The 13,202-nt window shown below is 42.4% G+C and overlaps 1 protein-coding gene across 2 annotated transcripts; it reads left to right on the top strand.

Annotated features, from left to right (window-relative positions):
• The first annotated feature begins 1,381 nt into the window (after nucleotides 1–1,381).
• LOC112220420 (mitochondrial fission process protein 1) lies at nucleotides 1,382–8,133 on the top strand. Of its 2 annotated transcripts, none has more exons than XM_024382326.2 (4): nucleotides 1,382–1,552; nucleotides 4,718–4,845; nucleotides 5,174–5,416; nucleotides 6,448–8,133. In XM_024382326.2, the coding sequence occupies exons 1-4, from the start codon at nucleotides 1,483–1,485 to the stop codon at nucleotides 6,481–6,483; spliced, it is 477 nt and encodes a 158-aa protein (XP_024238094.1). In that variant the 5' UTR covers nucleotides 1,382–1,482; the 3' UTR covers nucleotides 6,484–8,133. The 2 variants fall into 2 exon arrangements, with proteins under 2 accessions (XP_024238094.1, XP_024238093.1); XM_024382325.2 differs by having other exon boundaries at nucleotides 1,384–1,552; nucleotides 5,174–5,406.
• The last annotated feature ends 5,069 nt before the right edge of the window (nucleotides 8,134–13,202 follow it).

Below are 13,202 nucleotides of genomic sequence, written 5' to 3'. Positions count from 1 at the left end.
TGTGTTGCTTCCGTCACCATCAAAGCGTCCAAAGGGGTGCTGCAGCGACAACCCCAGGGGTGCTAAGTGCTTGCGTTCTCCAAAGGTGGCACAGGCCAAACAACTATTGGGTTCTCTAACTGCTCTCCATGCGTGATCTAACCCAAGACAGGTCATGAAGGCATCCCCCGTAGACAGGGGTACCCCGCATCTCTCACAATGAAACACCCTAATAGTCATGCAATTTTTCTGTGAAAGTAAAGCCAATAGTGTGATATTACTGTGTCTATAGTATACACTTGCAATACTGTAATAGTCAGATACTACAGACCTACAGTACCAGCCTTAGTCTCATGCACCATCTGAAGGAGAGAAGACGTGAACTGGGTGTGAACTGCCTAATTGTGTTGGGGGGCAGAGCACACAAACTCACACACAGGTTGGCTCAATCTTTGCTTATACGTGTGGGTCGGCTGTAACTTACTCCAGGTTTTAGTTTATTCTACTATACGTGGGTGTGCTGGCAGGATGTAAGGAATGTGCCTAGTCCTGCGATGGTCTGCTCTTGTTAAGCTAGCTACTGCATAGCTTGTTCACTGTGGAACACAGAAGATCTAGGCAAAATGGCTGTGTTTGTGAGAGATAAGCGTGGTGCACCTAGCAACACGTAACTCACTCTTCAATGAGAACTTCAAGCCCGCAGAGTGAAACATACACAGACTTCCGATATTGCGGGGTTAGGCTGTCACAAGTTTTTTTTCTTCACCTTTAACCAGGTAGGTAGGCAAGTTGAGAACAAGTTCTCATTTACAATTGCGACCTGGCCAAAATAAAGCAAAGCAGTTCGACACATACAACGACACAGAGTTACACATGGAGTAAAACAAACATACAGTTAATAATATAGTATAAACAAGTCTATATACAATGTGAGCAAATGAGGTGAGATAAGGGAGGTAAAGGCAAAAAAAATGCCATGGTGGCAAAGTAAATACAATATAGCAAGTAAAACTGCCGAAGCTATGCTACAAGCCTCATGCAATGATAATGCATAGCCATCTCGAGACAACTCCAATATAAAATGTTTTTTCTCAAAGTTGGTGGGTGAAAAAACGCCACCTGTTGGAGGGAGACAGATTTTCCACCGAGTTGAGTCTCTCTCTTCCTATATCCGCTAACTTCCGGCATATGAATTATGTAAATTGTCATCAGGGACTATCTAGAAATTCCTAACTTTTGTCACGGGACTCGAACTTTATCCCTCTGTGGAAGATTAAATTTGTAAATATATACTGGTTGATTCTTAAGATAATAGGCCTAATAATTTACCAATAACACATGTGAAGTCAGACAAATACAGTTGGCTTTTTTCCCTTTCTGAATAGCACCATACAGTCTTAGACACTCCCTCGGTGTGGCGCATTGCAAGACTTGACTCGCAGCTTCTAGTTGGGACTCTATCTACACTTGAGACATCTCTGTACATGGGGTTAAAGACGAGGCATGGATCAAATTCAAGAAAAAGCAAGCAAGGAGGTCGATATTTATCGTGACACATGGGTCCGCTTCTTAGGTATGCAATAAAAGTGGTGTTTTTGGATGTCTTGAACCAGGGGGATGTCCCAATCACGCTAACAACAAGCGTAAACCAGTAGAACAAGCTCGAGCTGGGTTGCTAGCTCGTGAGCTATCCAGTTTTACGTCTGAATTTGAACGACTTATAAATAGATGCTCTATACTTTACGTGATATTGTTTTGTAATGGCTGCATTCGACCAATTCAAAGGCCAGCAACCCGATCAAATACCAATGTATTCAAATAACGTTAGCTAGCAATCTAATACCTGCATTCAAACAGCTAGTTAGGTTAGTGGGTTGGGTAAATTGCATGGCACTTCCTAGTAGTGATTCATTATTGACAAATACGTAAATGCTCATCACATATTTAAGCACGAGTTCCATTGAAATGATACAATGTCTGGAATCTCAGCGTAGTAGGCCTGATAGCTACATTTAATATAGCTGTCCCTGCATTGCAATACCATTACTCCATACTGACCTTGGAGTCAAAACTGTACAGAGGATATCTGTTCCTCATTGTCATAAGGCAATCAGGTTGATTTCAAGCTAAATGGGCCTTCTACATTTATTTTAAGGGATCAATAACACTAGCCATTGTGCAATGCGTTGACATTTTCTGCTGGGTTCTTATTGGCTGGGGGCGACATTGAAATGTACTATGTTACTAAAATAAACCCCAGGGCCAGCTGCAAATTGGTGACTGTTATGACCTGCATGCACAGCTCTCTATCTCCTCTAACACTGACTCTGACTGGTTCTCTCCTTGCCTTCTCCCTGTCTTTCTCCCCCATGTAAACATTTAGCATACAACTACTTCTTTATGTTTATCAAATGAAGCATCTTTATAGCATTATAATGAACTCCAATCAATTATTGATATGTGTATTGTACAGCACATTTCAGTAGCCTACATAGTTAGAAATGACAATGTTAGAGAATCTGTTCAGAATGTATTGTTGTTCTGCTGTATGAGTAGCGTAACCTGTCCCAGAAACAGATTCACTGAAGTAACAGAATTTTGTTTAGTGCTGCCAGTGTGTTAGCACAAGCAGGGCTCTAAATGAACTTTTTCTTTGGTAGGCTGGTCCCAGATCTGTTTGTGCTTTTGAAATCCACGTCAGTGTGTTGCTAATAGTATAGCCCATAACCAGGCTCATCTGGTTGCAAACACACGTGACTGCCCTCCTTGACAACTTACAAACCAGTTGAACCATAGAAAAAAAAGCTGGCTGTGGAGTGAGTTTACAGCACGTTCTTAACTCCGCTACACTATCATTCTAGCTCCCTTTGACACCAAACACGACATTGGCATGATAATGAGTGGCGAGAATGACTAGAATGTCAGAAAAACAGACTGGGGTACTCAGGCTATAGCACTGATGCTCCCAACTTATAGCACTGGTGCCCCCCGCACCAAACAGTATAGGAGCACTATAAAAGGTTATGCCTATCCTAACTTTTGAAACACATCTCCAGGAGTAGCTAACCGGTACCTTTCCTTTCTTCCAATATCATTTTAAACCATAGCCTACTGGTCATTGGTCACGTTACCAGGTTGTTAGCCAGCTAAGTAGCCTTACCAGGTAAAGGTACCAGGTAAACAGATGCACCACATGTCCTAAAGTATGTCAACACCTGCTTGTTGAACATCTCATTCCAACCTCCCCCTCTTTGCTGCTATAACAGCCACTCTTCTAGGAAGGCTTTCCACAAGATGTTGGAACGTTGCCGCGGGGACTTGCTTTCATCCAGCCAAAAGAGTATTAGTGATGTCGGGCACTGATGTTTGGTGACTAGGCCTGGCTTACAGACAGCCTTCCAATTCATTCCAAAGGTGTTCAATGGAATTGAATCGTAGCCTGAAACATGAAAAACTGCCCTAGACCGTTATTCCTTCTCCACTAAACTTTACAGTTGCATGCAACTGTGCATTCGGACAGGTAGGGTTCGCTTGGCATCCGTCAAATCCAGATTCGTCCGTCGGACTGCCAGATGGTGAAGGATCACTCCAGAGAACGCGTTTCCACTCCTCCGGAGTCCAATGGCGGTGAGCTTTACACCACTCCAGCCGACGCTTGGCATTGTGATGTCAGGCTTGTGTGTGGCTGCTCAGAAAACCATTTCATGATGCTCCTGACGAACAGTTATTTACATAGAGGTTACTTCCAGAGGCAGTATGGAACTCTGTAGTGAGTGTTGCAACCAAGCAGTTGTTCCTCCTAGATGTTTCCACTTCCCACATTAACAGCACTTACAGTTGACCAGGGCAGCTCTAGCAGGACAGAAATTTGACAACCTGACTTGTTCAAAAGGTGGCATCGTACAACGGTGTCACGTTGAAAGTCCCTGAGCTCTTCAGTAAGGTCTTTATACTGCCAATGTTTGTCTTTTTTTCTTTTACTAGGCAAGTCAGTTAAGAACAAATTCTTATTTTCAATGACGGCCTAGGAACATTTGGGCAGAACGACAGATTTGTACCTTGTCAGCCCGGGGATTTGAACTTGCAACCTTTCAGTTACGAGTCCAACACTCTAACCACTAGGCTACCCTGCTGCCCCATGCGTGCCTGTCGCATGCAGATTGCATGGCTGTGTGCTCGATTTTATACACCTGTCAGCAACGGGTGTAGCTGAAATGGCCCAATCCACTAATTTGAAGGGGTGTCCACACACTATATACAAAAGTGTATCTCTCAAATAACCTTGTCGTGTGTAAAGGCCTACAGACCTGACGCTGTGTAATGTTTTCCCACAGGGTGGCAGTACAGCTTCAGCAGCAGCCAACACAGCAGGAGAAGCTGTGTAAGCGTCTAATGACAGACCAAGGGCATTATTAGTCATTCCAACCCTGTTGGAGCGGACAGTGCATATTGCTCCAAAGGTCACCGCCCATTCTATGGAACGAAACGTGTCAGGGTTATTGCTACTACCCACAGCCCCAAACAAAAGTGAATATTAATGTACCCCCCTTTACATGGCAGAGGTCCAAGAAGGAAATTTTGAATTATTATTCTAATACATTTTGTTTTACCTCAGGCCCCTAGCTCTGATCCGGTGGGGGTTGACTATGATTTGTTTAGAGGCCTCTCACAACAGTGAGGCAGTTAAAGCCTTAATTGCGCTTGTATCTTACCCTGTCATGTCGTCTTGTGCCCACAGGCTATGCCAACGAGGTGGGAGAGGCCTTCCGTGCCCTGGTGCCAGTGAGTGCTGTATGGGCCACATATGCAGTTGCCACCATGTATGTTTCCGCTGATGCTGTGGACAAGGGGAAGAAGGCTGCCGTGGTAAGGAAGGAGGACATTTTGTAGAAGCAAAGCTCTGTTCTCATTCTTATCCTGTCTTCATTTGTATTGATATGAGCTACCATTCTTTTAAGGGGTCATGGAATTATTGCCCCGTGAAGCATTTATATTATGAACTTGAGTTTCCAAAAATGTAGAGAACACATACTTACAAATGACATTGCCTTTTTCAACGCATACCAAAGTAAATGGAGCTTTTCCAGAAAGTCCCTAGAGAATGTGTCATAGAACAAAACTCAACTCCCACACTGAAACATAAAGTGGTCTGAAGCACAGAATGTCACACTCTATGTCTATCCCTGTGCTGTAGGAGCATGGTGACAACCCAGGGAAGACAACCAAGGTGGCTGTAGCAGTGGTGGATACGTTTGTATGGCAGGCCCTGGCCTCGGTCGCTATCCCAGGCTTCACCATCAACCGTGTGTGTGCTGCCTCTCTTTACCTCCTGGGCAGAACCACGCGCCTGCCTCTCTCTGTACGCAAGTGGACCACCACGGCCATCGGCCTCTCCACCATCCCCTTCATCATCCACCCCATCGACAGGTTTGTGCTGGTGGGTGAGGGTGTTAGATAGTGAAGAAAATGTTTGTCTGAATGTGTGCCAGATATGTGACAGGGAGGCAGTGAAGGGGTGTGTGTTCGAGAGCATGATAAAAGGTGTGTGTGTTTGAGAAAGAAAGAACCTGAATGTGAGCGGGAGGAAGAAATAACAGTAGCGTGTGTACTTTGGCACGTTTTCCCATCAATGTTTATGGTCCCAAGTGTGCCAAGGTATTAGCCTACAGTTAAATGTCTCAGCCTGAATGTGTTCCCCAGCTCATTGATAGGAAAAATCCACACATTACCTTAGAAAACAGCATTACATTTTTTAAATCTATGCATCATTTTAAGTGTCCAATTAGGAGTTGCACACCATAATGTATTTTTAAAAATATATTTTTTAATGTGGTGTTAGATGTGTAGCCACCATTTTTATTTATCTGAATCCTTTGTTGAAGAGAGGTAGGTGTATTTCAGGGTCTGGTTTTTAGGGAGGGATGGGGCATTCCCCATCTTGGCTTCTGCCATCCCCCAGCTCTGAATGGCTGGTTATATTTAATCCCCGGTGCGGATGGACTTCCCCCACCTCTGGTATGCATTACATTTATTTACAGACATAAATAATAGATCATTTGCTTCTGAAGACATTTCTGTTATGTTTTATCACATGAATTGTTTGATTAGTCTGGAAGCCTGCAATTTGGGCAGCACATGGCTTTTCTCAAACGGCTGATTGTTGAGTTGCACGGTTGTCAGTGAACAGCAGTTTAAATAGGTCAGCATGCGATTTCTGAAAATATGGGAAACTCCAAATATTGACTCCACCGTTTACAACTGGAGTATCTTGCATGGCTGTGAGATATAGTCTACGCCCATTTGCGGTGAGTGCATAACACATTCATATCTATAGGCTTATATGTACTTGATGATGTCTGTAGGGAGCCAGGAGACTTTAAAGAAAAGTCCCCCCCCAGTGTTTGAGGTGAGGTCCCATCCTTGCTACATTCTAACCTTAAAGCCGTTCTCCGTCTTTGTGCTCCACAGGGGAGTGGACTTCCTGCTGGACTCCAGCCTGCGTAAGGTCTACGGTCAATCTGCAGGAGAGAGGCATGACTAATAAGCACCACGACCACCCTGCAGCCTGGTCCTAGTGTCCCTGGCCCGGACAGGTTAGCTCCACCAGGAAATTGACCCCACCCACCCTCTGTCCCAGACAGCACATCCTCCCAAGCCATCTGAAAACTCTGCTGATCACTCTACTGTAACATCACTGTGAAGCACAAAGCCAATACAGCAGGGTTACTCCACTCCAGTCCTCCAGGGCCACTGTACTGTCTGCCACTTGTCTATGCCCCTCTGTTTATTCCCATCTTTTCATTTTAAACTCCAAGTTAGGGGGACCTATGTTTCTTTGGCCAGTCAATGACTTAGAATCAGGGAGAAAAGGGATCCAACAGACAGTGTTGCCCTCCAGCACTGGAGTTGAATACCTGTGGCTGCTACTGGCCTGCAGAGCCCACCTGTTTTTCTCCACTTGGCATGTATCCAGGTAACTCTTGATGTTAGCCATATTTGGGAATATTCGGGTCACTGTCCTTAGACCTGGCATTAAGGCCCTATTTTCATTACATGTTAACATCTACCGTTGTTTTTGTTTATTTCTGCCTCAAAAATAATGTCTTGTACGGTTGTCTGTCACTTTGAATAGATATTTACAGAGCATATTGTGATGCACTTTTCAATGTTCAGTCTTGAGATTAACCTGAGTGCTTCTTGTCATTTATTACAGAGGTGAACCGAATAGATGTAATAATTCTTGAGGTTTTGGTTGGCTCTAAAGATTCAGTTACTTTGGTAGCATCTAAGGCATAGAAAGTACTGTAATAGTTGTGTAACATGCCCTATGCAGAAAGCATATGAAGGGAATATGCATAAAATACTGTAATTATTTCCAAAGATTTAGGCTACTCTGGAAGAGAACCCATCAGTATACAAAGCTGTGCTGCAATATGCAAGGAATCTGAGTCATCTTATTCAAAAATGGGAAATGCTATTGGAATATGTAAATCAGGGCGCTCCAATTCTGTTCCTGAAGAGCTACTGTTCTGTATGTTTTTGCTCCAACTCTAATCTAGCGCACCTGATTCTAATAATTAGCTGGTTGATAAGCTGAATCAACTGGGGTTGGTTTTAAAACAGGTTGGAGAGCCCTGATGTAAATTAATGTGATATACTGAATTGGGAAATGTTGCCAATTGTTCATACACCAGAACAAATCTTTAGCAATAATTTTCATTTAACTTCTCAGTTATAAGTCATCTTCTGTATTTTTAATATATTGATTACTTAAAAATGTTTTGTCACCAAAACGCAACATTTTTGTGATGGTTTGAATGTTTTTTTCTAATTATTTCCCCACATAGTCACATAATCAATTTCATATTTCGATATCAATATATTTTCATGCTGGAAACAAGGGAATGTTTAACTGTTGTTCATTTCATAATATGTTTGTTTTAGCCTTAAAATTCAAATATGTTTTCAAACCTGCTACTGATGTACATTTACATTTTCTTTTAGTTGTCAGAGAAATTGAAAAAAAATGTTTTTGACAAAATGATAGTAATTTATCATCGAAAGTGAAAGTAATACTGCAATGGGCAGCTATTTAGCTATTCCCTACTCTGAAACTGTTTAAAAATATAACAATAAACAATATCCTGTATTGTATACATTTTTTTTTCCTGTGCAAACAATTGAACATATTCAACATGTTTTCAGTTTATCCGTGAGAATACGTTTATTCATATTTATTCATTTGACACTTGTTTAAATGAAACGGCAACCCCTCATACGCAGCCAAAACACTGTCGCAAATACCAGTAATGTACTTGAACCTTCATAAATCCATACCACAGTACACCATTCCTCATGCTGTGGTGTCAGGAAAAAAAGGAGTAACTATGGATGTGTTATGACACACTCATTGGCAACAAGTAGCACAGAACTGTCTCAGTAGCGTTCCTCTGGGGAATATGATTGACAACTCTCCCGAAGAGATATTGTTGTGTAATTGTGTTCGTGGTTTGACAATAAGGTCTAACAAGTTGTACAAATTGCTGTATTGATTTTAAACAACATTGCACATATTTTTCTCAATGCAGCCAGTCACAGCTTTCATTCCCTGCAGATTTTTTTTAAAAAATTTTTTATTTTACCTTTATTTAACCAGGTAGGCAAGTTGAGAACAAGTTCTCATTTACAATTGCGACCTGGCCAAGATAAAGCAAAGCAGTTCGACAGATACAACGACACAGAGTTACACATGGAGTAAAACAAACATACAGTCAATAATACAGTATAAACAAGTCTATATACAATGTGAGCAAATGAGGTGAGAAGGGAGGTAAAGGCAAAAAAGGCCATGGTGGCAAAGTAAATACAATATAGCAAGTAAAACACTGGAATGGTAGTTTTGCAATGGAAGAATGTGCAAAGTAGAAATAAAAATAATGGGGTGCAAAGGAGCAAAATAAATAAATAAATAAAAATTAAATACAGTTGGGAAAGAGGTAGTTGTTTGGGCTAAATTATAGGTGGGCTATGTACAGGTGCAGTAATCTGTGAGCTGCTCTGACAGTTGGTGCTTAAAGCTAGTGAGGGAGATAAGTGTTTCCAGTTTCAGAGATTTTTGTAGTTCGTTCCAGTCATTGGCAGCAGAGAACTGGAAGGAGAGGCGGCCAAAGACAGAATTGGTTTTGGGGGTGACTAGAGAGATATACCTGCTGGAGCGTGTGCTACAGGTGGGAGATGCTATGGTGACCAGCGAGCTGAGATAAGGGGGACTTTACCTAGCAGGGTCTTGTAGATGACATGGAGCCAGTGGGTTTGGCGACGAGTATGAAGCGAGGGCCAGCCAACGAGAGCGTACAGGTCGCAATGGTGGGTAGTATATGGGGCTTTGGTGATAAAACGGATTGCACTGTGATAGACTGCATCCAATTTGTTGAGTAGGGTATTGGGGGCTATTTTGTAAATGACATCGCCAAAGTCAAGGACTGGTAGGATGGTCAGTTTTACAAGGGTATGTTTGGCAGCATGAGTGAAGGATGCTTTGTTGCGAAATAGGAAGCCAATTCTAGATTTAACTTTGGATTGGAGATGTTTGATATGGGTCTGGAAGGAGAGTTTACAGTCTAACCAGACACCTAAGTATTTGTAGTTGTCCACGTATTCTAAGTCAGAGCCGTCCAGAGTAGTGATGTTGGACAGGCTGGTAGGTGCAGGTAGCGATCGGTTGAAGAGCATGCATTTAGTTTTACTTGTATTTAAGAGCAATTGGAGGCCACGGAAGGAGAGTTGTATGGCATTGAAGCTTGCCTGGAGGGTTGTTAACACAGATTGTAGGCCACAACATAGATTTACCAATAAAATGCCCACAGTGCCACTGTCAAAGCCAATCACATCAATCACCTCAACGAGCCAAGATTCTAGTTTAAGACATTTGTCGTGATTGAGTAAGTGATCCACAGCTGACAGCAATTCTTTTGATTAGGTGCATTAGCTCATAAAAAGTCCAGGTGGTCTGAGTGCTGGCATATTGTCAGAAAGATGTTGTTTATCCACAGTGTGCTGTTCTTGATGCTTGTGCCCACAGCTGTGGCCCAAACAGGTATGTTAACATATTTGATAACTTGCTAAATGTTTGTGTATGGTCTGCCTTGATCATTTTTAAAGTTTGGATTCATTTTAATTTTGCTGATATGGAAACCAATTAAAAGTTGGACGACATTCTAAATGGCTAGTTAAAATGACTTTCAGTGACACTCCTTCCACCTACTGTAGGAGTTCCACGGATAAGATACAGGGTAGACCAGTGGACCATCTCTGTGGAGACTCCACAGAGTTATGACTCAGATGAGCTTCAGCCCTATGACTCAGATGAGCTTCAGCCCTATGACTCAGGTGAGCTTCAGCCCTATGACTCAGATGAGCTTCAACCCTATGAGTCAGATGAGATCCAACCCATTGGACCAGACAAGTCTCTTGGTGCCAATGAACAAGGTGAGCTGATGTTTTCTCAATCATTCAATAATCCCCTTTAGTGTGTTTAGTTGAGGCCATTTGACTCATTGAAAATGCGTTATATTTTTCAGGTGAGCTGACTGAGTCTCCAGTCTGGGTTCTGTTTCTGGTGGTCCCTATGGTGTTGTTGACTGCTATGGGAGCTCTGGCTGTGGGTTACTACCAGTGTGTGTGGAGGGGAGGCAGACTAGGCTACCGGCCCCGCAGAGACCTCTTGACAAACGTTTAACCAATTTGCTTTCTGCTCTGTTTGGTTTGAAAATAAATTGTTGCTAATAAATGTTAGTTCCCTGACTCCTGCATCTTGTAAAATTATACTGCTGTGTATGTCCATTACATGAAACAAACACAAGACCTCGTAGTTTCCTGATGTCAGTGACTGGATTGCTACTGACACTGCTACATGGCACAACGCATGCCAAATCTGGACCTAGGCAGTTCTAGGTTGTCAAAATGGTTTTCTTTGGGATAGACACGTTCACCTTATGTTTCTGTTATGTTAGGGTTGTTGGTAAGCTGTTATTTAGGACAAATTCATTGACTTGTTTTGGTGTCGCATTCAGGTGACTGACCTGATGGTGCTCCTGATTGTGAAACACTACTGTGATAACGACTGCAATCCAAAGGTTCTTTATTTGATGCTGATTTTCAGAGCAACTTTAAAAATATACCCTTGCATACCACCAGGGGTCGTTTTGTTCTAGTATCACTAGGGTATTGGCTTTTAAACAATCTGCATATAGAACAGATGGCATGGGACCGCATCAAACTCACTACCGGTTTTTCCTTCCCTCAAACTCTGCTCCCAGGCAGTCGCTGTTTTTATTTTCCCACTGTGGTCTAGCGTCCCTCATTATCAGAACTGTTGCGATTGGCAGGTTGAAGAGGTGTGTCCATGTGACTTGTTTGTGAGCTGAACGTCCCGTCTCAAATCCCAACACATTCATCATGCGGCTCACCCGACCAATTATTAGGAGGCCCAAGGAGAAAGAGTGCTGATGAATTGAATTAATCTTCCCATATGTGATGGCTGGGGGTGTGTTCACAGGCGCTGGGAAAAGGGGAGCATTGTTCATCTGTCACTCCGATAGCCACATCCCTCTTTGATTTGTGCCTGGGTAGAAGGCCAAGAGAGCCCCCCTCCCTTTTTCGCTTCCATCCACATACCTCAAGTCACTCCCCTCATACATTTAGGAATCAACCGTGCCTAAAATGACTTAACCGCAGCATCTCCGCTCTCTGTATTATGTTTTTAAAGACGTATATTTACCACAGGCCTACCCTCACACAAAATAAATCATATGGATTAGAATAGGCTGGAACATTTTGTTCACGGTAGATTTATAAACGGGTGAGTTCATGGACAGATCACAAATTCTTGCCCTCGATTTTGAGGTCAGCAGAAGGCTACGTTTGTGTGGCAGTGTGTGTCGATTCATTAACATCATTCTCCCTCAGACCAAAAGTGGGAAAAAAGAAATGGCGCATATGAACTGACCACAAACGAAACGGGGAGGATTTTTTAAATTTTTTTCGACTAATTGGTCTTTTCACGTCAGGTCATTTTCAGAACTGATCTGATTAGTCAAAATATCAGAATTGGCTACCTGTGTAAACACTAAGCTAATAAACTTTCGGCTTCATATTTAAAAATGGTGACCTTACATAGACCTTCAACTGGGTAAGTCTACTTTCACAATACATTGCTTTTGTCAAGCAGACAAAATATATGTATATTAAATATACCGTACAGTTATCCCATTTCCCAAGTAAAAATAGCCTTTCAATGACTAACATTCCCAGTAATATTTTTACAGTATTACAATGCTCAGAATTGTTTCCTCTTCTCTCATCGCTAACTTCCTGGAAACCTGAAAGAACAGGGTGAGTTGGGGAGGAGCTTATATTCATGAGCTCACCTAAACTGACAGCTCTTTGAAATGTCTTTGTGGTTGTTGCCAGGTAACAAGGTAAACAATGGGCCACATGTCATTCCAAGCCTAAATCCTATGCCCCAACCCTATTTTCATTGCAAAATAGTCTCATGGTAAACAGCTGATTATGGAGGATTGTAATATCAGACAATACGCAGGAAAACACTTGCATTTCTATTGTTTTGTAACTAATTACAGAATACAGTTAACTGATACACTTCAAATCAAATTTTATTTGTCACATACACATGGTTAGCAGATGTTAACGCGAGTAGTGAAATGCTTGTGCTTCTAGTTCCGACAGTGCAGTAATATCTAACAATTCCCCAACTACCTAATACACACAATTCTAAAGGGGTGAATGAGAATATGTACATGTAAGTATATGGATGAGCGATGGCCGAGCGGCATAGGCAAGGTGCAATAGATGGTATAAAATACAGTATATACATGTGATATGTAAGATATGTAAACATTGAAGTGCCATTATTTAGAGTGGCATTGTATAAAGTGACTAGTGATCCATTTATTAAAGTGAGATTATGATTGGGTCTCAATGTAGGCAGCAGCCTCTCTGAGTTAGTAATTGCTGGCCTTGAGACAGAAGCTGTTTTTCAGTCTCTCAGTCCCAGCTTTGATGCACCTGTACAGACCTCGCCTTCTCGATGGTAGCACTGTGAACAGGCAGTGGCTCGGGTGGTTGATGTCCTTGATGATCTTTTTGGCCTTGCTGTGACATCGGGTGCTGTAGGTGTCATGGAGGGCAGGTATTTTGCACCC

This window comes from Oncorhynchus tshawytscha, linkage group LG20, assembly GCF_018296145.1.
Source record: "Oncorhynchus tshawytscha isolate Ot180627B linkage group LG20, Otsh_v2.0, whole genome shotgun sequence".
NCBI lineage: Eukaryota > Metazoa > Chordata > Actinopteri > Salmoniformes > Salmonidae > Oncorhynchus > Oncorhynchus tshawytscha.
The sequence above is the reverse complement of the archived record's forward strand: the minus strand, read 5'-3'. Positions and strand labels throughout refer to the sequence as shown.